At 46.9% G+C, this 24,300-nt stretch overlaps 1 protein-coding gene across 1 annotated transcript in view; it reads right to left on the bottom strand.

The window, feature by feature from the left end:
- HK2 (hexokinase 2) overlaps positions 1-24,300 on the bottom strand; it is a 59,630-nt gene that overhangs the window by 5,079 nt on the left and 30,251 nt on the right. Inside the window, exons 5-17 of the mRNA XM_074981941.1 lie at positions 22,495-22,590; positions 19,730-19,829; positions 19,028-19,211; positions 16,616-16,771; positions 13,828-14,061; positions 12,038-12,342; positions 10,444-10,592; positions 8,500-8,619; positions 6,717-6,812; positions 5,483-5,582; positions 3,607-3,790; positions 1,942-2,097; positions 475-708 (exon numbers count right to left, since the gene is read on the bottom strand). Of these exons, the coding sequence (XP_074838042.1) occupies positions 475-708; positions 1,942-2,097; positions 3,607-3,790; positions 5,483-5,582; positions 6,717-6,812; positions 8,500-8,619; positions 10,444-10,592; positions 12,038-12,342; positions 13,828-14,061; positions 16,616-16,771; positions 19,028-19,211; positions 19,730-19,829; positions 22,495-22,590 (2,114 nt within the window). The remainder of the gene's footprint in view (positions 1-474; positions 709-1,941; positions 2,098-3,606; positions 3,791-5,482; positions 5,583-6,716; positions 6,813-8,499; positions 8,620-10,443; positions 10,593-12,037; positions 12,343-13,827; positions 14,062-16,615; positions 16,772-19,027; positions 19,212-19,729; positions 19,830-22,494; positions 22,591-24,300) is intronic.

The raw sequence follows: 24,300 nt of genomic DNA, 5'->3' as shown, positions 1-24,300 counted from the left end.
GTGGGGGAAAGAGGGACGGAGTGAAACACAAAACACATGGGTACATATCACAGAGCTGGAAAGGACCTTGAGAGGTCATCCAGTCCAGTCCCCTGCTGTCACAAGAGGGCCAAGCACCATCCTTGACCTTTTTTTTTTTTTTTTTTTTTTTTTAAGTCTAACCCTGGGAAGGCCTACTCAAGGACTGAGCTCCCAACCCCGTGTATATAAGGCCAATGATCTAACCACTGAGCTATTCCCTCCACCCAGGAATCTGTGATGCTCCCCATCTCAACCCTAGAGGTAGACTGAGTTTATTTTGATCTCCACTGAGGATAGTCAGAAGAACAAAAAAGCTTCCCCCCACCCCCGAGCGCTCACACAACGACTAAGGCCCTCATTCGCATCTGCGAAAAATGCGTTCCGAAATTTGGCTGCCAGCCTCCCACTGGAACAAGCTCTGCCCTATGGGGACTCTCACACAAGGTAACTTACTGAGGATGCAATTTGTAGAGTGTCCCGTCCACACCGACTGTGACCTTCAGGAAGTCCAGCTTGCGGTTCTCCCGGATTTTATCCGCCACAGCTGCCATACCAGCACCGCAGAGCTGAGCAGCACGCCGGGCGACCACGGTGCATACCTCCTTCACAATGATGCTGTCATCGCAGGTGCTCTCCAGGCCCAGGTGCTGGAGGATGGAGCGAACTTGGAGCAGGGCGAGGCAATCGCTGGAGGAAGAGGGACAGGGCAAGACAAAGGTATTAGAAACCTAAAGAAAACCTGCCATCAGCGTCAGAGTGCTGGGACATTGGGGATTTAGGATGTCTTTGGAAATGGGGGTCTAACGTAAAATGATGTCGACATGGGCTTTCAGAAACGAGCTGGATTTGTGTGGTGGTGGTGGAATCTCCATCCATAAAGGTTTTTAAGTCCTGGTTTAACATAGTCCTGGCTGGGATGATTCAATTGGCATTGATCCTGCTTTAGGCAGGGGGCTGGACTAGATGACCTCCTGAGGTCCCTTCTGGCCCTAGAAGTCTAAGATTCTTCCTGTGCGTCACCCCCTGTAATAAAAGCTTCTGCAGGCCAGGTTCTGCCTTCAGCACAGCCCTGATGTTTGCACTGGTCAGAACTGGGCACGGAATCCTGTTGATGGTGCACCAGGAAGCAGAGATTTTCCAACTTGCTCTCCTGAAGCTGAGTTGGCTCCATGAGGCTGGGAGTGAAAAGCAACACGGTCCAGATTTAAAGCCTGATGTTTGGCAAACGGTCCTGCCTTGTTTTTATCATGGGCATGCTGCCTGTCGCTTCCAGACCCAAGGAAGAACTCTGTGAAGCTCAAAAGCTCATCCCTTCTGCCAACTGCAACTGGGCCAATAAAAGATATGATCCCACCAATCTTGAAGGGGTATCTAAGCATTGCACCAATCAGAGTTGCGACACCTAAGTGACTTAGGAGCTGGTCTAATTATCAAGAGCCCCTCAATGCCTTTCACACTTAACCCTTCTATTTGTCACTAAGATCAGCAGAGCTGACAAACAACCTGGGGCAGATATGTTCAGTAATAAAGGGGCCACATGTCACATATGCTGGGAGATCCAAACTGATCTAAATAAATTAGACACCTCATTCCCACTGGATTTTAATGGGATCTGGATACTTAAATCCCTTTGGCAACTTCGAAAACCCCTGCTTTTCCTCTCAATTTGCCAACAAGGTAAACAACAAGTATTGTTTTGGTTAAACCTGTAATTATTATCAATCAGAAGTTTTTGAATGATCATTGAACCAAAAATCATCTAATTTTCCACCAGGCTGGCCTCAAGGCTTTGCCAAGTGTATAGAATTGGGTCTATGTTCCCCAACTCATTATTTCTCATCTGCAGAAAAGGGGCAAGCATCTTCCTTCATCCATGTTCCATTTCTTTCTAACTCCTCCCTTTTGCCTTTGTAAACTCACCTCTCAATTTGAGACAGGAACTTTGTCTCAAATATCCCCCTGGTCTTCAGCCTTTCGGAGATCCGCCCCCGGAACAGCAGCCCCCGCTTGGTGAAATTGATCAGGATGTTTCGGACAATCTCGCCCAGGTACATGCCGCTGATCATCTTCTCAAACCTGAAGTTGAAAGGGCATGTCTGAGTGAGAGGTAGGAAGGACAGACCAGGTGTTAAGGCAAAAGATTGGATCTCTGGAAATCTGGGTTCCATGAGCAGCTCTGAAAGATTCCCTGTCATCTCAGGTTATGGCGACATTAGCCCAGAAGATCGATCTGCTCAGGATCAATTATCCGGGTATCAATTTTGAGCATCTGGTAGGGACATGCAAAAATCAACCTATTGGGGTCAACAGTCAACCCCTGTACTCTCCCGTCGACTGTCTTCAGGGAGGAAGGCAAAGTAAGTTGCTTGCAGATACATTGATTCTAGCTACCCAATTGCCATAGCTAGAATTGCATATCTGCAATCAACTTACTTTCCCTAGTGTAGATATAGCCTCAGGCACTGATTCATACCCCTGTGCCTCAGTTTCCTCCCCTGTACAACGAAGATAGTCCTTTCCTACCTTGCAGGGTCCTAGGAGGACAAAACACATTTACAACTGTGAGGCATTCACCTGTCCTTCAGTGCTGTAGAAACTAAGTGGGAAGACCACTTAAAATGCGGTGCTTTGGAATTGTGATCATCTGATGCACACTTAGAAATTGCTCAGCAGGAGAAGCCCAGCTCAGTATCACAAACAGGAGCATGAAACTCTCCTGCCTTAGCTCAGCTGGAGTAGGGTGAGAACCACCTGGTGCTAAGATGGGGTTTAGGAGAGGAATTCTAGGCTGTCCTTTAAACCTCACATGGCACCTTCTTTCCAAAGATGGCAATACCATGGGCTGGGTTTTCCGGACACTTAACAAGGGTGCAAAGCAGTGTAAACACCAGAGATTTCTGCAGTAATAGAGCAATAGCTGTGTTAGTCTATATTCTATCAAAACAAAAAAGCAGTCCAGTAGCACTTTAAAGACTAACAAAATAATTTATTAGGTGATGAGCTTTTGTGGGACAGACCCCCTTCTTCAGACCATAGTATACCATACAGTCATACTATGGTCGGAAGAAGTGGGTCTGTCCCCTGAAAGCTCGTCAATCTAATAAATTATTTTGTTAGTCTTTAAAGTGCTGAGAGACTTCTGCAGTCACTCCTGATTCAAACAGGAGATGTCAGGCCCAATGCGTTAAACCTGACACCATCCCTATCCAGCCATAGCGCAATCTCTGTGCTGCAGGTGGAATAGAGAGGCATGGAGAGGAACTTGATGCTCACAGGGCTTACTCTGGCTCCCCTGATGTCAGTGGGAACAAGGTCAGGCCCTTCAGAGAGTTAGTTTAGTGCTAAGTCTCCAAATTTCCATCCCAAGCTCTAGCTTTGGTTCATTTGAAATCCTACAGAGGTGACGGTCAGAAAATGGGGGAAGAAACCTGCAAGATCCTCTGCTGCCATGTAATGGAAGGCAATGGGACAAAGCCTAGCACCTGGCACGCAGTCCAGGATGTGCTAGAAGACACCCCTCCATGCCACGGGCTCTCCAGAAGCGTGGAAAGCATGGCAGGGTTCAAAGCTCCGTGGCGCACACACCTTTGTTTCCCAGCATTGAGAGAAAGTTCGTCCACCGCCACATCAAACTCTGTCCGGAAGTCGTCCAAACAGCCGTTGTCCCCGAACGCCCCCCACTCCATGTTCACGCACATTCTGCCCTCTTCGCCCTCCACCAGCTCCACATTCCTCATCTCCTCCATGTAACAGGCGTTGCTGCCTGTGCCTGTTGCATAAAAGCACAGAAAGATCTAAAGGATCAGAAAATGTCACCTGTATTGAGGAGAATGGAAAGGAAAGCTGTGCTACCACTGGCAATTAATAGAGACCTGTTCAGCTCAAGCAAGGGAAAGACCTACTTCATGGGCAGACAGCACCTGGTTTAGCATGAGATTCATCATGTGCAGTCACCCATCTATTACTACCTACGATCTGACCTGCTAAATGTGACAGCTTGTTATAACCTACTTTGGCAGACTCTAAATGTTCGAGAACACAATTTGGCTGGAGAGAAGATGGAAACAATTCCCAGGCTGACGTTTTTAGAACAGAACAGTGTGGTTGTGCTTTTCAAAACTGGTTTTAGAACATCAAAAAATTGAACAACCAAAAAAAGCCGAAATTGAAACAAAAGAAAACCAAGTTTTCTTCAAAATGTTTGTTCTGTGGAAATTTTGAAATTTGATATTTTGTTCCAATTCAGACCAGATTTTGAAATCATGGGAAATTCCAGCTCGCGCTCCACTGAAGGGCAAATATTCTGCTGACAATTCCACCAAAATCAGTCAAGCTAGCCCAGCAGACCATAATGAGCTCAGACATGCTTAATTACAAAGTTTCTTTGCTGGAAAGTGGGTAACAGAATTTGGGGATGTTACCACAATTCAGTGCAACCCCATCAATGGAAATTTCAGTGTCTTCATACTACATGTGACATAGGAGTCTACTATTTCAACAGCACAGCCTACACGACAGCTGGTCTCTTGTGGTAAAACAGTTTTGGAGAAGAAAGGAATGTTACGCAAGTCTCCCACAAACGAAGTGGTAAGATCATCCAGGTGGCTTACGCCTGTCAAACACACCCCACTCCAAAACCTATTCAAGAGGAAGAATTCTTTACCACTACCAGCATCCTTTACCATCATCTGTCACCACAGAGTCACACCCACTTATAATACATCTGAATTTGGGCCAAAACGCTTGAGGAAATTAAGCTGGCTGGTGGGCTGAGGGGAAAGGTAAAAGATTTCCATTGATTTTGCCATTTTTCATTGACATTTCAAAAATATTTTTAACATTTTTCCAACCACTGGTGGAAAATTCTGATGTGCACTAGGTCTCCTGGGGAAGAGCTAAAAGATCAAAGAAGATTAGGGCTGGAAGAGACCTCAGGAGGTCATCTAGTCCAACCGCCTGCTCAAAGAAGGATCCATTCTAACTAAATCATCTCAGGCAGGGCTTTGTCAAACTGAGACTTAAAGACCTTTAGGGATGAAGATTCCACCACCTCCCTGGGAGTCTCATTCCAGAGCTTCATCACGCTCCTAGTGAAACACTTTTTTCCTAATATCCAAACTAGACCTCCTGCCCTACAAATTTATACCATTGCTCCTTTTTATGTCACCTGCTACCACTGAGGACAACCTCTCCCCACGCTCTTTAGAGCCCCCCTTCAGGTAACTGAAGACGGCTATCAAATCCCTGCCTCATTCTTCTCTTCTGTAGACTAAAGAAGCCTGGTTCTCTCAGCCTCTCCTCGTAAGTCACATGCTCCAGACCCCCAATCATTTTCGTTGCCCTCTGCTGGACCCTCCTCAATATGTCCACACCTTTTCTGCAAGGCAGGACATGAGTCGATTACAGAATAGGAAATGGGTACACAGGAGAGATGTTTGTTATATAAAATTTAAGATCTTACCAACTATGAGCCCGACTTCACAATATGGATCTTCATAACCACAGGTCATCATGGTGCCTACAGTGTCATTCACCACTGCTACCACATCCAGATCAAACTCCTGGGAAGAAAAGACTACCATGCATTACTCTGGAGGAGCCAGCGCCTTCTATGCTCCCTAGGGCAACACCAACCTGAATGATGCACGGCAGAAAGGACCGGACTTTTTGAAGTTGCCTTACGCAGGTTTTATACAGCTCCTGCTACTGGAATCTAACCAACTACTGGCGTGTCTACACTGCAGTTAGACACAGGGAGCTGAGCCAGAGCCAGCAAACGGCTTGGGCTGAAGGACTATTTAACTGTGATGCAAATGGTTGGCTCCAGCCTGATTCGGACTGTCTTAACACCTATTTTTAGCCTGGTGGCACAAGGCTGAGCACAGGCTCAGACTTGCAGGCATGTCTCGCTCCCCGCGATGGCAATACAGTTGAATGTCTCTGGTCCAGCAGGACCAGAAATACTGCTGGACAAGACAGTCCCAGCAGCTGAAGCAGGAGCCAGCTGGGAGAACAGCAGCGGACTGGATGTCAGCTGGGAGTCCAGCTAGAGCTGGAAGCAGAAGTTGGGTCAGCAGGTGGGGGGGGCCAATGGCCAGGAGCCCGGCCAGGGTTAACAGAAGAGATTGGTGGTCGGGGCAGAGAGTGAGGAGCACAGTCGGGATGCTCACGACCCTCCAGGAGAGCCTGGACACCAGCTGCAGAGGAGCCCTTGGTCCAGCCAACTCCCTCTGACTGTATGTACTGCTTAGGACTGTTCATCTGCAGATCCAATCACTTTACAAAGCAGGGCATCATCCAGAATACCCTCAGCCAGGTAGCACTGCCTGGAACTTGGCTCATTGCACTGGCAAGTTGAAAAGTTGGGTGACTGTGCTAGGATTACAACCTGCAGCTCTAAGCAGTTTACATTTTGCTGAACACCCAGCAGCACTACACACCTAAATCTGCTACAGCTGCTAGCTGGGGGACTTAGTCCAACAGCTTCAGCTGTAGCGACCCATCCTTTTGGCTTTGGAGGTCTTGAGCCCAATCTTGCAGAGGACTAAGTCATTTAGCCCCTTACTGACCTTACGCTCAGACAACTAAACCTCCTTTCTAGCTACGGTGAGCATTCCAACCACAGCTTGGCTATGAGTCACTAGGTGCAAATCTCTCTCTTGCCCGCGTCCTGATCGCTCAGATCAGCCATTCACCTCTCTCCTATGAATAGCTTCTTTCAGCAGATTCACCACATCTTCTCCTTCACAGCCAGTAGCTTTGAACCCTTTCGTCCACTTTAGGAGTATCCCCTTAAAAAGAAAACAACAGGTACAATCAGCCAGGGGGGTGGGGAAGAGAGTACAGCAGCAACCAAAGACTTAACAGTTACATCAGATCCCATCCGTTAAGAGCTGGCTTTTTAGCTACATCAGTTCACGTATAAAGCTGAAGGGAACTGGGACCAAGATTTAAGAGCAGCTAGTAATTTTAGGTGCCCAACTGGTGGTAACTTAAAGGGTCTGGTTTTTAGCGTAAACCTGCTAAACCAAGATGGTCAGAAATGCAGGCCCATGCTTAGGGTGACAGTAACCCTCAGGCTGCCAGCAGCCAGGAGGGGAATAAAGGGGTGGATCACCCCCACCAGTATTTCCTGTAAGCTGAGCGCTTGGGCAGCCACCCAGGAAAGATTCAGGTGCCGCCCAGCTGATTGACAAAGTGCTTCCAGCCACCCACAGGGAACAGCGTGTGTTTCTATGGGTGGGGCACATTTGAACATGCCTCAGTGCACAGAACCAAATTTATTCTGCCCATGGATGGAAAAAAATTAGAGGGAACACTGACCCCAAATATTTAACAGGTATGATATAGACGGTGCTTCGTCCTGCTGTGAGGGCAGGGGACTGGGCTTGACGATCTCTTGAGGTCCCTTCTAGTTCTAGTGTTCTATGATTCAAACTGCTGGCACCAGTGGAGAGCGTGAGCGGATAGAACCTAGTTCAAGAGAGGGACCATCCAGGCAACTCCTATCGAAGGAGAGATCCAACCTCTCTGATTGGCTCAGACTTCTCACGTCAGCCAGATGAGGCACAAGAAGTTGTTTGAGCAACTAGGTGAATCCCTGGATGGCTGTTACATCGGGCCTGGTTTTCCTGCATTGTTCCAGTTCCCTGCTTCTGTAAGCTACTGACTCCAGCACCAACCCATGGCTTGCCCACTGGCTCTGCTCCCTTGTTTTCCCCCCACCCCACCCCCAACTCCACCTCCTGATCCAAGCACTAGACCTGACTCACTGTTTTGACCACTAGCACTGCAGTCTGTGACTGGGCACAAAGGAGATCCAGGGAATAAACTTGTGTTGTGCCTTGTTTATCTAGATTTGCTCTATTTAGATCACAAGCTCTTTGGATAGGCCTCACCTTTATCTATGTGATATGCACAGCATTGCTTATGGTTAGAATTAATAAAAACACACATACTAATATAGTAACATTTGAATATAATTACAGATAAAGGTACAATGAGTCACAAGACATCCCTCCATGCAAAACAACCTGGAAGGGACAGAGATGAAAATAAAGAGAGTACGCTTTGAGAAAGACATCCATGAGTTATCCTCTGATGGGATTTAGCCCTACGGTTGGTGGGACACAAGGAGGATGAGATTAGAGAAAGGCACAAAGAGGATTTTGATGTGGCTAAGAAGACCGGAAAAGAAAAGCCAATCATGGTCCATCTTGGAGCACAATTGCTCCACCAACAGTGTTCAGTGGAACACCACGGAAGAGGGAACAGTAGGATAGATGGCAAAGAAAGAGGTTAGGACATGAGCAAGATTTCAGGTCAGGTAGGGTCAAGATAAGGAGAAATGTCTAGAGGTGGCAAGAAAATTACAAGTGAGGCAGGAAAAGGAAGCTGGAAGACAAGGAAGTGATCTTCCATGCTGAACAGTGCCACAAAAAACACAACACAGGCTAGTTTGTAGGTAGCTGGACATACCTCATCAAGGTTATTCTGTTGGCAAGGGAAAGAGAAGGTGAATCCCAGGGGAAGTGACACGCCCTTCATTCCCATGTATTCCAGGAAGTCAGAAATGCAGTGGACAATGTGATCGAACAGCTGTAGACAAAGAACCACAGGCACTTGCTTTAGAAACTGCAGGAAACTTGATTAAGTACCAGGCTACCAGCTAAGAATGTGTCAGCTGGTACTAACCATGGTCAGATCTATTTAATGGGGTACCACCTCAACTCAGCTACATAACCAAGCAGTGAAAAATCCATCTCCACTGAGGTCTTCCTCTAGCTAATTATACAGCAGCACCTATACATATAGTCAAGCTTTGAAACAGGCACATTGGGCCTTATCCTGAGCACTGAATTCAACAGGAGCTCTGGGGAGCTTGACAAGGATAATTTACCGGCAACAAGAAGTCTCAAGCCATAAAAATTTAACCCAAACTCTGGTTTGGGGCTGGGTTACAGAACAGCTTGATCTCTTGGAAGAAGGCCTTATGACAGCAGATACGGGTACGGATGGGTTAACAGAGCCACACAGGCATCATATGGTTCCCAACCTTTCCAATCACCCCCCAAATCATTCATGGATGTCCCCTAATTATTCCCCCAAAACCATTCATGGACCCCCATCAAAACCAATTCTAGTGGCCATGTACACTTCATTGAACGAAAAAGGAAACCATAGCATAAATTTTGGGACAGGAATTCATAACACTATTGGAAGATTTTTAAAAATAATAATTGATTGTAACTTTGCAATTTATTTAACAACTTGTTTTTTTATGATCATTTTTATTTCTTTCCCCCCCCCCCCCCAACAAACCCCCAGCAATATCCTTGCTCCATGGAACCCAGGTTGGGAACCTCTGATACAGACAATGCAGCATCAGATGGGAATGACTGAATGCAGGGTCCACTCCACAACAATGGATGTGGGCCCATGGCTTTGTTCGGACTCTGCCCACTGACTGCGAAATATTACCAAGGCTTATTTCTACGGTCTTTTAACAGGAACACGCCCAGGTGAGCTACCCGCTGAACCACTGCCCTTTCTTCTTCCATGTGGCTGAGTCTTTAATGCACCACACCTACACTCTCTTCCTTCCTCTTCGCCACACCCCAAAAGCCTTGGCCCCTTGTTATTGTTCGTAACCATCACAACGGGGCACCGGAGAGTTGCACCTTCACACTCATTCTGTAATGGGGCAGCTTGCAAAGCAGTGAAGGTAGCCCAAAATGCTTTGCTTCAGTGCCGCTTTTGAGGAATATTACCATACCCTGAAAAAGTTTGCAGAGTTTTACTTAAATCAATCTGGAAAGACAGTCAACTTCTGGGCCTCAGTTGCCCTACCCATAAAATAGGTCATCTGACTTTGTGACGCATCTGCAGCCGATGGGTGCGGAGCTCAATAGCTGCATTCTGAAAAGATTTTGGTGGTTCTACAAGTAGGTGTTACTAGGGCATCCTTCTTTGGTGTCCAGCCTGCAGGTGTGACGGAAGGTGCAATTTCAGATCCCAAACCCCATTGTGACAGCATTTCCACATCACTTCTCATCCAGAGACGTCAAAACACTTCACAAAGGTGGAGCAGCATCACCACCAGCGTTCCCTGTAAGCTGAGAACTTGGGCAGCCACCCAGGAGAGATTCAGGGGCTGCCCAGATGATTAGCAGGACACCCCCTGCTGGTAGCATGTGCTTCTGTTGGTGGTGCACATCTGCCTATGCGTCGGTGCACATAATATTTATTCCACACATGAATGGAAAAAAATTAGAAGACCCATTGATCACCACCCCATTTTAAAGACTGAGGCACAGAAGAAAAAAAGAGTTTGTCCAAGGTAAACCCAGGTCTCCTAGTGCTCACCCAGTACCCACATCACTAGGTCACTCCAGAGTTGACACCATCTTGGCCTTTGCTCACCTCCTCTCCTGTCCCCTGCATGATTTCCTGTGGGATTGCATAGATCTTATTGTGCATCTCAACGCCACGCCGCATGCCATTCCGTACACGCACCAGCAGCACGCGGAAATTAGTGCCCCCGAGATCCAAGGCCAGGAAGTCTCCTTTTTCTGAAATCCAGATGAACGCAGTTACAATGCTATCCCCAGCAGCTGCCAGCCAATTACAGCCCCAGATCATCCCAGAGACCCAGCCAGACCCAGCCTCTCATCTACACCCAGTGGAGCAATCTATGGATGCAACGTAAAGGGGAGGAAGGCGAGATTATAAACCTGGAAATGGAGGTGTTAATTCCAACCCCACAGACAGAGACGTTTCGTCCCTAGGACAAACTAGGGCAGCCGTCCCAGGCTTCCTGAGGTCCCATGACAGCTGTCTCAATTCTCCTATGGATGGGAGCAGTGTTCCCTATAAGCTGCGTGCCTCGGCAGCTGGCCAGGGGAGATTCAGTTGCCACCCGGCTGATCAGCAGAGTACCCACAGCCAGCAGCATGTGTTTCTGTTGGTGGTGCACCGCCTGGTGAGCTTTGGTGCACAGAACAAAATTTATTCCACCCATGGATGGAAAAAATGAGAGGGAACACTGGATGGGAGGGAACAGGGGGTTATGGGTGTTTGGCAGTGCAGTGGCCGCAGCTGGGGTCACCTCAGTTCCTTCCCATTTTCCCCACCACCCTCATGGTTTGCTGTGCCTGTTTCCTGCTACTCACAGAGAAGCAAAAGCACCCCATGGCAGGGTGCTCCAGCTCCCACCATCCATGGGGTAGAGGCAGGGGAGCAAGGTAGAGGAAGTTATCCCCTGCCACTGCTGTGCCAGGCCCCCATAATCAAGGCAAGGGGGTATGGGCTGAGCAGGGGTTGGAAAGGGCAGGACCTGTGGTTGGGGAGTGCCCCAGGACCTACTCAGGGTGGCCCAGTTCACAGACACCCATGGAAACTGACATCATGGGAGTAAAACCAGTGAGCAATCAGAATCTACCCTCTGGACTCCTCTGTTCTGAAGAATTGCTATGAAACACAGATGACCAGTTCTCCAGGCCCCCCATTCTGCTTTGCACACTGACAATGAACAGAGCGTCTATTGAGACCAGGGCTTCGCTCTGCTAGGAGCCGTGCCGACAGAGTTTACAATCCAAACAGACAACACAGAGAAGGCGTGGGAGGGAGAACTGGGGCTCAGAGTGAGAAAGTGACCTGCTTATGGTCACACAGCAAGGTCAGCAGGTGAGCCAGGAGCAGCACGGTGCCTAGTCCAGTGCTCTGGCCAAGGAGTCATGTCAAAAGCTATTCAGGATCTTCCTTTGCTTCAAAGTTTGTATTAGAAACCCCACTGCATGCGTAACTCAAATCTGAGTCCAAAAATATAGGGCAATGAGTCTCGGGCAGTGACTTGTGTTTGTTAATGCCTGGTGCCTACATGAGATGGCACCTGAATGGATTAGGCAGAAGATCCAAATCCCGAAATACAAAGGAGCTCAGACTGAAGGTTCTGGCACCTTTACAGTCTATCCAGGAGGGGGAAAGGTGGGTTCACGCACACACCTCCCCACATTACCTGTTCCATCCGGAGTACAACGCACGTAAGTGGGCAGCATTTTCACTGTGGCCTCTGGGTGTGTCTCTTTGCTCAGCCCCCTCTGCATCTCCATCCTCATCCGGCTCTTCACCTCCAACAGCTGCTCATGGGACAGCTTCAGGGCTTCCAGGGTCTTCTGCCGTTCCTTGTGCTGGGCTGCCAGTCTGTAAGCCACCGCCGTAACCATGGCAGCCCCTTTGCCACTCCCATCTTCCGACCGCACAAATCGGACGTCGCAGTCTGGCAGCAGCCTCCGCACCGTCTTGTGCAGGAGTCGAGCAAAACTGCACAGGAGAGAAATGGGTGTGAGTCGGCGTGGTGCTCCGTGTCCCTCTCTTAGTGACTAGCCCACATACAGACATTGACAGCTAAAGGGAGGCTCATGCTTTTAGTTCCCAGGTTCAGTCCTGGGTGATGACTATGCACCAAGCTTTACACAACCCTAAACCTGGCTAAGGTCCTTAGCCTTCCAAGATATGTGAAGTTCTGAAAGTCCCTTCCTGCAACTCATTAATTTCTTCCACGCCCTCCTGGACAGCCCTTTCATTCAACCCTCTCAGAGCATTTTTACAAAACATGAACACCAGTGACCAGAGCTCCCTGTAAGCTGGGCCCTTGGGCAGCCACCCAAGAGAGATTCAAATGCTGCCCCGCTGACTAGCAGAGCATCCACAGCCGTCAGCCTGTGTTTCTAATAGCAGCGCACATCTGCATGTGTCGGTGCACCAAAAAAAGAAAAAAAAAATATTCCACACGTGGATGGAAAAAAATTGAGAGGGAGAATTGCTGGTGACCCCTCAGACTGGGAGGAAAACTAACCTTTACACAGCTGGGATTAGAACCGGGGTCTGCCAACAGTCTAGGGCTACGTCCCATTCACTGAGCTACAAGCCGTTCAGAGCAGAACCCCCAAGGATCCAATTCCCAAGCCTTATGCTCCAAGATCCAACACAAACTGAGACATTTGCTAGGCACACCCTCAGGGGCCTATTAAAAGCGACTTTGCTTGTGCCTTCACTGATACACTACTGATTTGCGAGCAGCATACTAACCCTCACTAACTTAACTAGGAGTCACAGCCCTCTAAGTGCTCTGGGACTAGGTTGCTTTAATCCCTGTCCTGCTTCAGCATGATCCCCTATGACCAAAAATACAAGAACATGAGAATGGCCATACTGTGTGAAACCAAAGAACCTTCTAGCCCAGTATTTTGTCTTCTGACAGTGGCCAATGCCAGATATCTTAGAGGGAGTGAACAAAACAGGTAGCCATTGAGTGATCCCTCTCCTGACACCCATTCCCAGCCTCTGACAAACAGAGGTTAGGGACGCCATTCCTGCCCATCCTGGCTAATAGCCACCAATGGACCTGTCCTCCATGAATTTATCTAGTTCTTTTTGGAACCCTGTTAAAGTCCTGGTTTTCACAGCCTCCTCTGGCAAGCAGTTCTACAGGTCTACCATGCGCTGCATGAAGAAAAAGTTCCTTTTGTTAGTCTTAAACCTGCTGCCTGTTACTTTCATTGTGTGCCCCCTAGTTTTGTTCTGGCAACAAGCAAACAACTTTCTGATTCACTTTTTCCACACCAGTCATGATTTTATAGACTGCTAACCTACCCCTGCTTAGTCTCCTCTTACCTAAGTTGAAAAGTCCCTGTCCTTTTCGTCTCTGCATGTTGCACCCATTCCAAACCCCTCATCACTTTTGTTGCCCTTTTCTGACTGTTCCTTCACACACCCTCCAAGCTTGACCGAGGTCCCTGGACTTACTGGGGGTGCTTCTTGTACACCGAGCCATCCACGCCAACTGTGGAGCGTAGCCGGTCGACTCCTTTGTTCTCCTTGATGCGGCGCAGCACGGCGGCCAGTGTTGCAGCACAAAGGCTCGCGGAGCGCGTGGAGACAATCCGGCAGATGTGCTGGGTAGCGATGCAGTCTTCCGCCGACGGCTCCAGCCCAAGCTTGGTCAGGATCTCATGGGCTTTCTGTAGCCCTTCCTTCTCCCTGAACGTCAGGGAAACACAAAGAGAAGTTCATTGGAATAGTCTGAGATACTGCCGGATTAACTCCAAGTGTAAAGGTTTTGGCCTGTCCCATCTCTTATCCTCCATGTAAATGGAATCATAGAACCTCAACAGGTTGTCTACTCCAGGCCCCTGCAATGAGGCAAGACTAAGTTATGGTTCTTAGACTGTGGGGCCGGACTCCGAAGTAGGTTCCAACCAGTGTTCCTTGTAAGCTGTTCTCTTGCTGCCCACCTGATTAGCAAAGCGGTCATGGCCACCCACAGCCAGCAGCCTGTGTTTCTATTGGTGGTGCACATCCCTCAGTGCACACAACAAAATTTATTCCATCCACAGGTGGAAAAAATTAGAGGGAACATTATTTAATGAGATTGCCAGAGCCAAAGTCAAAGACCCACTGCCCTGGGCCAAAGGCAAAGCCTTGGACTATGCACCTGTCCGGAGGCAGCAGGGCTTGGGGGTCAGGTTTTGGGCCACCCACCTGGGGCAACAGGGCTCAGGCTTTGTCTTCAATTCCCGCTCCTGGGTTCACGTCATCACGTTTGTTGCCAGACAGGGGTCACAGTGCAATGAAGTTTGAGAACCCCTGATTAAGGCAATTGCTAACGGGTATTTGTCTAACCTTTCCTCAAACTCCAATGATGGAGATTCCATGACCTCCTTGGTAAACTTGTTCCAGTGCTTAGCTACACTTCAAAGGATGATGAGTAACAGCCAGCAGGGATTTGTCCAGAACAAATCATGCTGAACCAACTAATTTCCTTCTTTGACAGTACTCCTGGCCTAATGGATGGAGAGACGCAGTGTGATGTATTTTGATTTCAGCAGCCTTCTGACAACGTCCAGCCACATTCTCATCAACTGGGAAAATAAGCTCTCCATGAAATTTACTGTACAGTGGAAAAAAAAAAAAAAAAAAAAAAATACTCAAAAGAGCCATTGGATCCCACAGTGGTTTGGGGCTTTTCAATATTTCCCTGAATGACTTGGACAATGGAGCAGAGAGCACACTTGGAAAGTTTTGAGGAAAAAGTCCCTCCTGGATTGGCTTCCTCTCATTAGGATTAGAATTCAACGGGACCTTGACAAATGGGAGACCGGATCAGAAATCGATTAAATGAAATTCAGTCCAGACATGTGCCACATACTACACTCACAAGGGAAAAAGAAGAAAAGCAAACGATGTGTTAAAAAAATACTGCAGCCCAAGGAAGCGACAAGAATCACGTCACTTTCTCTCTGCTGAATTTAGAGAGAGCCATGAAGATCAGCCCACTTAAAAGGTTACCGCTGTAACTCGCATTTAGGAGCCTTTTTAAAAGTAAATTCAATTTCTACAGCAGTTTCTTAAATCAATATAGTGCAGGAAACTCTTTCATATCTGTCATTCTATCATCTGGAACTCTCAAGTAAGTCATTTTAGCCATAAGTAATATTTCAGTCACATTTTCCATAAGCAGAGCATAGTGAAAGTAAATACAAATAAATACAGCAAATGCAATATACGTTTACAGCATACAGTACTACTGCTGCTGGTAAACAAAGTACTGTGCTACATTTTTGTTTGTTTCTTAATATCTAATCTTGTTTTTCTTCACTGTTATGCCATTGGTAGATATACCTTTCTATTAGCCAGAACATTTGAATATCTAAGCAACCTCCTGGTCCGGGGAGTGCCGGGTATGAAAGAGTTTACTGTAATGCAGAAAAGGATCTGGCAATTACAGTGGATTACAAACTGAATGAGTCAACAAGACAACATTGTAAAAAAGGCTAAAGTCATTCTGGGGTGTATTAACAGGAGAATCAACAGACTAAGTAATTGTCTGACTCTACTCAGAATGGACCAAGCTTCAAAGGGCTGCCTGTTTCCAGTTCTGGGCACCACACTTTAGGAAGGATATGGAAATCTGGAAGTAATTCAGAGAACACCAACAAAAATAATCAAAGGTTTAGCAAATCTGACCCATGAGAAAATGATAAAAAAATTGGGCATGTTGAGAAAGGAAGACTGAGGAGTGTGGCAAGTCTTGAAATATATTAAGAGTTGTTATAAAGGAGACAGTGATTACTTGTTCTCCCTGTCCACTGAAGGTAGGAGATGGAACACTTGGCTTAATCTACAGCAAGCGGTATTTAGGTTAGATTGTATGAAAAACTTTCTAAAGGTGATTAAGCTCTGGAACAGGTAGGCTGGGGAATCCCTATCATTGGAGGTTTTTAAGAACAGGTTGGATGATCAGGGATAGTCTAGATGATCCTACCTCAGCACAGCACTGGATTAGATGATTTCCTAAGGTACCTTCCAGTCTGACATTGCTACAATTCTCTCTCTTAAGTAGTCACATCTCACAGAGCGAGAGGGAACCTGCTAACTTCCTACTTACAGTCTACATAACACATCTCCCACGGGTGGCTAGACAGTCCTTTCTCTTCCCAAGGGCACACATGCTGAGGAAATGAGGTTGACCTCCTCTCCAGTGTGGGAGGCTCATTTAAGATGGAACCGTTTGCTCAGTCCCTTACTTACTTACTTCTCAATAGCAGATACATATCTGGTCTCAAAGTGTCCAGTGATGAGCAAGTCCGGGGTGAGCCTTCCGCCAAACAGCAGCCCCTCCTTGGCCATCTTCACTAGAATGAGTCTGACCAGCTCCCCCATGTACATACCACTGATCATCTTTTCAAACCTGCAGAGAAGTTAAGCACAAGATGTGGTCCACACTCCTGGCCATTCTACACTGTTGCTTTAAGGGGCCAACATCCAGGGCTAAACGTGCCCCAAGATGGGCCTGATTTGCCTGTGCACAGCTGCATTTTACACAGGGGGCACACAAACTCACAAAATCTCTGTGCACCCCCAATGTTCGCACCAAGGTCTCAGAACATCTAAGTGCTTGCGTTAGTTTGCAGGAAAGAACAACTCTCTGAAAGCTTAGTCATTTAAAGAACTCTGCTTTATGGCAAGGGACTCTGATTACATAACAATGGCCATACTGGGTCAGACTGAAGATCCATCTAGCCCAGTGTCCTGTCTTCTAACAATGGCCAATGCCAAGTGTCCTAGAGGAATAAACAGAACAGGTAATCATCAAGTGCTCCCTCTTCTCATCCATTCCCAGCTTCTGACAAACAGAGGCTAGGGAAACCATTCCTGTCCATCCTGGCTAATAGCCATTGATGGAGCTAAACTCCATGAATTTATCTAGCTCTTTATTGAACCCTGTTAAAGTCCTGGAATTCACAACATCCTCTGGCGAGGAGTTCCACAGCTTGAGTGTGCGCCATGTAAAGAAATACCTCCTTTTGTGTTTGTCTTTATCTTATATAGCAGTCCAATGCCAATACACCCAGATTTTGCTTAAAATCCTGGGCGATATTCAAGATAGTCATTAAAGAAGGGGTGGGAGAGCTCTAATTTGGAAAAATATCTGCGCTTTATACCTTTATAAGCTTTGCAAGAGCTTCTACATTAGCCCCATGATAATTACGAATCCTGCAAGAGTGGAGCCCTAGTCCCTGAGGTGGGATGGGCAGAAAGGCTTTGCTAGCACAGCTTTACCTGTGTACTATGCCAGCCCAGCCCTCCGAGTGCAGGTGCAGCTTGTACTACTTTGATCGCTGATGTAACATAATATGGTTTCCCTACACAAGGGCAAAATAAGTACAGCTTTTTCCTAGCAGAGATGTGCCAAGCTAGAGAGCACACCCCGACCTACACAGCTGTGCTGACAGACGCTTAAACATGGTCCGAGAACACACAGTCTTTAGAAGTTCTATGCCCTATTAAAAGTCACTGAGATGCAGGCACTTAAGTCAAGTATAGTTCATGTCTACACTCAGGTGCTACTATGGCTATGGGGCCAGGTGTTCCTGTCACTGCAGGTAATCACCAAGTGGCAGTAGCTAGTCAATGACACATTAGTCCATTGACGTCACCATGAATTCATCTTCACCAACACCATCACCATGCCAGCCTAGGGAATGTGAATTTTTTTAACTCCCTGAGCAAGTTAGCTAGCTCCGTCTAAATTTTAAGCGTAAACCAGGCCTCAGACGCTTGTCAAACCATCGCCCTACAACTCTGGGGATATGGCCAATCATCACATACCCCAGAGTTTTGATTAAACCATAGTAACGTCCAGTCTACAGGCAACAACAAACACAGGCTTGGGGGAGGATTTTGGACTCTGACAGCTAGAAACCGTGGGGGAGATTTTCCAACTGCACACAGCAGTTAAGTGCCTACCTGGCCTTTGACATATACCCGACTTCTCCCATCTTATCCTGCAGTGGGTGAGTTTGTATGGTCTACTGAGTCCTGGGGAAATTCCTGATACACTAGCTATAAGTTCTCCTATGGGTGAGGTGTGCGCTGCCTTGATCAGAGCTGAACTGAACTATGTGCACAGAAATAAATGAAACTGAAGGATTGAATTCTGAACATACACATAGGAAAATAAAAAAATAAAAATGAACAAAAATCAAGATTTCAGGTGATTTCCCCTCCCCTCTCTTGTGATTAGAGGTCACCCCGAACCAGAACTGCAGAACCAAACTTTTTGTGGTTGTATGGACTGAGTCCCTCCTGAATTTACAAATACGTCTCCTAGTTGCTGAGTATGTATCTGTTGGTTGCGCTGCTGGTATGAACACTAGGTGACACTGTTTGCCTTCAGGTGAAGATCCTCACACCGAATGGGAATTCCAGAAGTGCTATTCTATTCACTAGCAGATGAAGCAAAGCAGAAATACCATCCCAAATTTGTGGTAGAGTCCCTAATCACATTCGTCCAACCTGCATCCCGGAAGGTCCTGTAAGTCAGGTAACAATATAAACTCTTCCTCATACCAAAAACAATCACAAGATAGAGCATCCAAAATAAATCACACCCTTCTTGCCGTGGAGCACAAGCACATCTGAGCAAAGCTAGGAATCTCCTTACAGCTGTTTCCCTGGATTGAGCGAACCCATGTCAATCTCACGGTCAAACTCTGTCCTGATGTCATTCAGTGCACCATCGTCCCCGAAGGCTCCCCATTCCATGTTGATGCACATCCGCCCTTCATCCCCTTCCACCAAGTCAATGTGCCGCATCTCCTCCATGTAGCACGCGTTCGTCCCAGTACCTGCACCAAACAGATCCCAATTTAGTTCCCTGAGTTTTGGTCTACATTAAGCAGGTAAGTCAATTACAGATACATAATTCCAGCTACAACAATTGTGGAGCTAGAATCGACTTTTCTGCAATTGATTTACCTGGATGTCTACACAGAGGAAGGTCAATGGGAGAAACTCCCACTGACTTCCCTTTCTCCTTACTGAGGAGTACCGGGGTTTACTGTTGAGCCCTGATAATTCAATTTTGCGCATCTCTACCAGAAGTGCAAAATTGAACTCCAGAAGATCAACCCTGACCAGGTCAATCTTCCGCATAGTCTAGACATACCCTGAGAGGGAATAATGCAGTTATTTACGGCTGCTTCCCAGCATAAAGTTCCTGCCCTCTCAAACTATTTACAGAAGTCTATGAATATTACATCACTGCTATTACTTTCCTAGGGAAAGCTTGTAATTGCAACAAAAAAAAGATATCAGAGGAGCTGGACAGGATCTATTTTTGCTTCATAGTTCCATTGCCTCTTACCAACAATGAGCCCAACTTCACAGTTGTGATCATCATAGCCGCAGGTCATCATGGTCCCTACCGTGTCGTTCACCACTGCTACCACGTCAATGTCAAAGTCCTGAAACAGGCAAAGGGGAGGGAGATACATCAAGTCCAGGACGATGAGTTTGATCAAAACGTCCCACTCTTCCTTTATAAGATTGATTGCGAGGAGGAGGAAATTATAACTGTAGCAGATAGGAAGAGTGAGGTTCCAAGGCCAACATTTGGGATCTGTGCCCACAAAGAGTCTCATTTGGTCCAGGATTATCAGCTGTGACTAAATTATTTTGGCTCTCTCGATTTCTCAGCTGGAGACACTGAAGGGGCAGACGTTTATAGGAAAGGTAGCTCAGGGCTTCTTATCAGGCCTCTACTTAACTCCTGGCAAGGTCAGCACTTGAAATCACCAGCTCCTTTCGAAAACCCTTGCTCCAGCCGAGCTGAATATTCCTCAGCAGATTCAGTGAAGGTGCAACATCAATAGCCTGCCTACCTTTAGTAAAAACAGCCCCTTGCTTAAGGCTTTTCAATATCAAAGCACTGCACAAATGTTCATTAAGGACCTCAACGCTTGCTTCAGAAGGGTAGCAAAGCAGCCTTGTTGCAGATGGTTTTATCTAAACTTTTATTAAGCTCCCTCATCCCTAGCAAGGGCAATGGATTGGACATACCCTCAGAAAACCAACCACCAACACTGCAAAACAAGCCTTAAGTTGGAACTCACATGGAGAAAGGAAAAGAGGGTGCCCACAAAACACCTGGCATGGAGGCCTGAAAGCAGACACTAAAAAGACAGGATACACTTGGTCAGAACTGGAAAAGATCACCCAGGGAAGGGGACACTGGAGAATGGTCGTCAGGGGCCTATGTTCCAAGATGTATGAGTAGAAGAGGCCTTACTACTACCACTACCTGTCCCTGATGCTCAGCGTTTTTAGAAGACTAAAAAGTTATGAAACAGTAAGGAAAACTTGCAACACATGTTTTCAACTAGATTATCAGGCTCACGGAAGTAACTTCACTTCTAACTGGCCCACAGCCTTTCCTGCCCCAAAAAATTACGAGAAAACCATGTTGTTTGGTGTTATGTTAATAAACGCACACTCTGGCACGACCAGACTAAGAAATCCAGGCTCTTGCAATGGGAGCAATTTTGGGAAAGTCAATACCTTCTGAAATGCACTTGGCTGACAATCCTACTTCTGTTTCAGTCAGGGAGGTGGGACAGTAGAGCAAACCCTCGAAATACGCAGCTTCCGGTTGCATGTAACTCAAGTTAACGCGAGTGAAGCACAGTTTGACACTGCTCTGAGGCTGTCAGCCTGCCTAGCTGGTAGGCTGTTCGGTTTCCCATGTCCTGCAAGTGACTGGGAGCTGGGAAACAAGTGGCAGCCTGCCTCCTGGCTCCCCACCCTAACTCAAGCAAAAATTTGAGTTACGCGGGGGTTGCAGGAACACAATCCCCACATAACTTGAGGTTTTACTGTAAGGTAGGGAGAGAGGCATAGCAGTTTAAGGCTTTAAAGGTTAATATGAGAACTAGGAGGCAGAAGTTAATCCTTTTTCCCCCACCTCTCTATCTCCAGCCCTCCTGAATGCCAGACTAACCCCGATATCAGAAAGCACACCAACAATATGCAGTTCAGAGGAGGGTGAATTCAGTACTCAAGTAGCTCTCTGTGTACACCCACTTTCACAGCTGATAATGCCCCCAGCAAAAGGAACAGCATAAGCAAAGAGCATGGTGTGACCATGAGAAAGCACAATGTTTGCTGTAATCCTAGACCAAGAGGATGTAACCTGATAAAAAGCAAAAGGAGAAGTGGTGGTGTTTTTTTTTTTTTTGCGCAGCTATTTTTCTGTAGAAAGAGCACAACAATCGTGCATTTGTTTGCAGCCGTACAGTGCATCTATATGACAGACAGCCCTTGAGCATCTCAGGTATGCAGCAAAGCATGGCCCTCTCTTAGTGCTCTGTGCATCCCAAAGGAATCCAGTCTAGCTGCACATCTGGAAATACAATACCCTCCTCCTGTGTGGACTTTGGTCTAAGAGCTAGAGAAAGGTCAGGATTTACATGCAGTCTTTATCCAGGTTCAAGAAAGGGGAAAAAAAAAAAAAAGATAAGGGGTTTGGAATGGGTGCCATATGAGAGATTAAAAAGACTGGGACTTTTCAGCTTAGAAAAGAGGAGACTAAGCAGGGATATGATAGAAGTCTATGAAATCATGACAGGTATGGAGAATGTGAATAAGGAAAAGTTATTTACTTCTTCCCATAACATAAACACTTGGAGTCATCAAATGAAACTAACGGGTAGCAGTTAGTTTAAAACTAATAAACGGACGTTTTTCTTCATGCAGCGCATGGTAAACCCGTGGAACTCCTTGTCAGAGGATGTTGTGAAGACCAGGACTTTAACAGGGTTCAAAAAAAGGGCTAGATAAATTCATGGTGGTTAGGTCCATCAACGGCTATTAGCCTGGATGGGTAGGAATGGTGTCCCCAACCTCTGTTTGTCAGAAGCTGTGGATGGATCACTTGATGATGGCCTATTCTGTTCACCACCTCTGGGACATCTGGTATTGGCTGCTGTTGGAAGACAGAATACAGGGCAAGACTGACCTTTGGTCTAACCCAGTATGGTCATTCTTATGTCCCATTCCAAAGCCAAACGGTGTCTGAGGCCAAGCAGTTGATTTACAACAGCTGTGGGACTCAGGGCGCAGTTAACAACTTACTCCTCGCTTCTTGATGGCTTGACGTATCATGCCCACCACGTCCTTCCCCTCCACACCGCTGCATTTGAACCCTTTAGTCCATGTAACAAGGATACTCTGTGAAAAGAACAAAACCAGAGCCCTCAACCATCTTTCTCCAGTGTCCTATCACTACCCTGGAGCTTCTTGCAAAACATTCCTCCTCCAGTGAAGATCAGCTACAGTGGTAGAAGACAGTGGGTTTCACTGAGGCAATTACTGCAGCAGGTTCTTGGGATAGGTTGCAGCACTCGCATGTGTCTGTGTTATATATGATTAATGTAACTTGGGTTATACCAGCAAGGATTTCTTTAGACCAGGTCTGCACCATCAACTTACATCAGTGTAACTGTTGCTCAGCGATATGAAAAATCCTCTCCACTGAGAGAAGCTGTTACATGGCCATTACCCCCGCAGCGCAGACAGAGCTGTGCTGATGGGGCAGTTCTCACGCCGACACAGGTTCAAGCTACATTAAGCAGGTAAGTTGATGGCAGATATGCAATTCTAGCTACGGCAATTGCATAGCTAGAATCGACTTCCCTGGCCATCCTCACTAAGGACAGTTGATAGGAGAGTTTCTGCTTCCCAAAGAGCTCAGGGTGTCATATGGCTTCTGATTAAAGAAAACAGTCCAGGGCTTGAAGTTTTCTGTAAAAACCTAATAACCTGCGATGAGCAGCAGAAGGCACATAGCAGCTGGGACTTCACCACGATTAGTAGATTTCAGAGAATATTGTCAACAGTGGGGACATCACGGCCTCACAGCTATGGGGTTTGATTAGCTCCCAATACAAAAGGGCTTCAGTGACATACTCTCTTCTCTCTTACACAGGGAGCTTTTCTTCTCTAGGGACAGGTCTACAAGACACCTTAAAAAGTCGACTGGAGATACGCAGTTCCAGCTATAGCAATTGTGTAGCTGGAATCAACTTATCTATGATCAACTCTCCTAGTCAACCTTCCTTATGCCTCATGACCCCCTGAGGACTACAGGGGTCAACCTGTCAGATAGTTTAATTTCACACATCCCCCACTAAGCATGTGAAATCGAACCCTGGAAGATAAGCCCTGACTGGGTCAACCTATCAAGTAATGCAGACATACCCTAGATCTCAACGTACTTTAGAACTAAAGCCTTAGAAGGGACCACAAAAGTCATCTGGTCTAACCCCTGCCAAAAGGCCACTATGTCTCCATTTCACAGATGGTAAAACAAAATAAAGAAGCGTCTTGCTCCAGGCCACCCAATGAGTGTTTCCAAATTGGGAACAGAACCAAGAGGTCTTCACTGCCATCAACACAGATTTCTACTAGACCACCCTGCTTTCCTGAGACAGCAGTATTACATGGGAAGTACAGTGGATGGAAACTCTTACTGTTCCTTGTGCTCTAGTGCAGTGAGGTTAACAACGTGTCATTCAGCATGTCGACACCTCTGCTGCAGAGTACTCACTGCACATGGGGAATGTGCCAAAGCAACATAAAAATACCTTGCTGGCCACATTCCTGAGAGGAGTAGAATTTTTAGCATTCCATTTATAATGGTGGGGAAGGGGAAGGAAACGAGATGCACACACGAGGATGCTAGGTGCTCAGAGGAGAGAGTACCTGTGACTACACTACCAGTGTGATGATACTCGTGCATCCGGAGGGTGCTAGCTGAGCAAATTTTATCTTGGACTCCTGAAGCCAGGGACAGCCTATCAAGTGACTGAGGTCACCAGGGTCCCTCAGGGAACAAGTGACAACACCTCGGAGCCTGGAGGTGTGCTGGCCCCTTGCTTT

Source organism: Carettochelys insculpta, chromosome 31, assembly GCF_033958435.1.
Source record: "Carettochelys insculpta isolate YL-2023 chromosome 31, ASM3395843v1, whole genome shotgun sequence".
NCBI lineage: Eukaryota > Metazoa > Chordata > Testudines > Carettochelyidae > Carettochelys > Carettochelys insculpta.
Note: the sequence above shows the minus strand (reverse complement) of the source record. Positions and strands in the feature narration are given on the sequence as shown.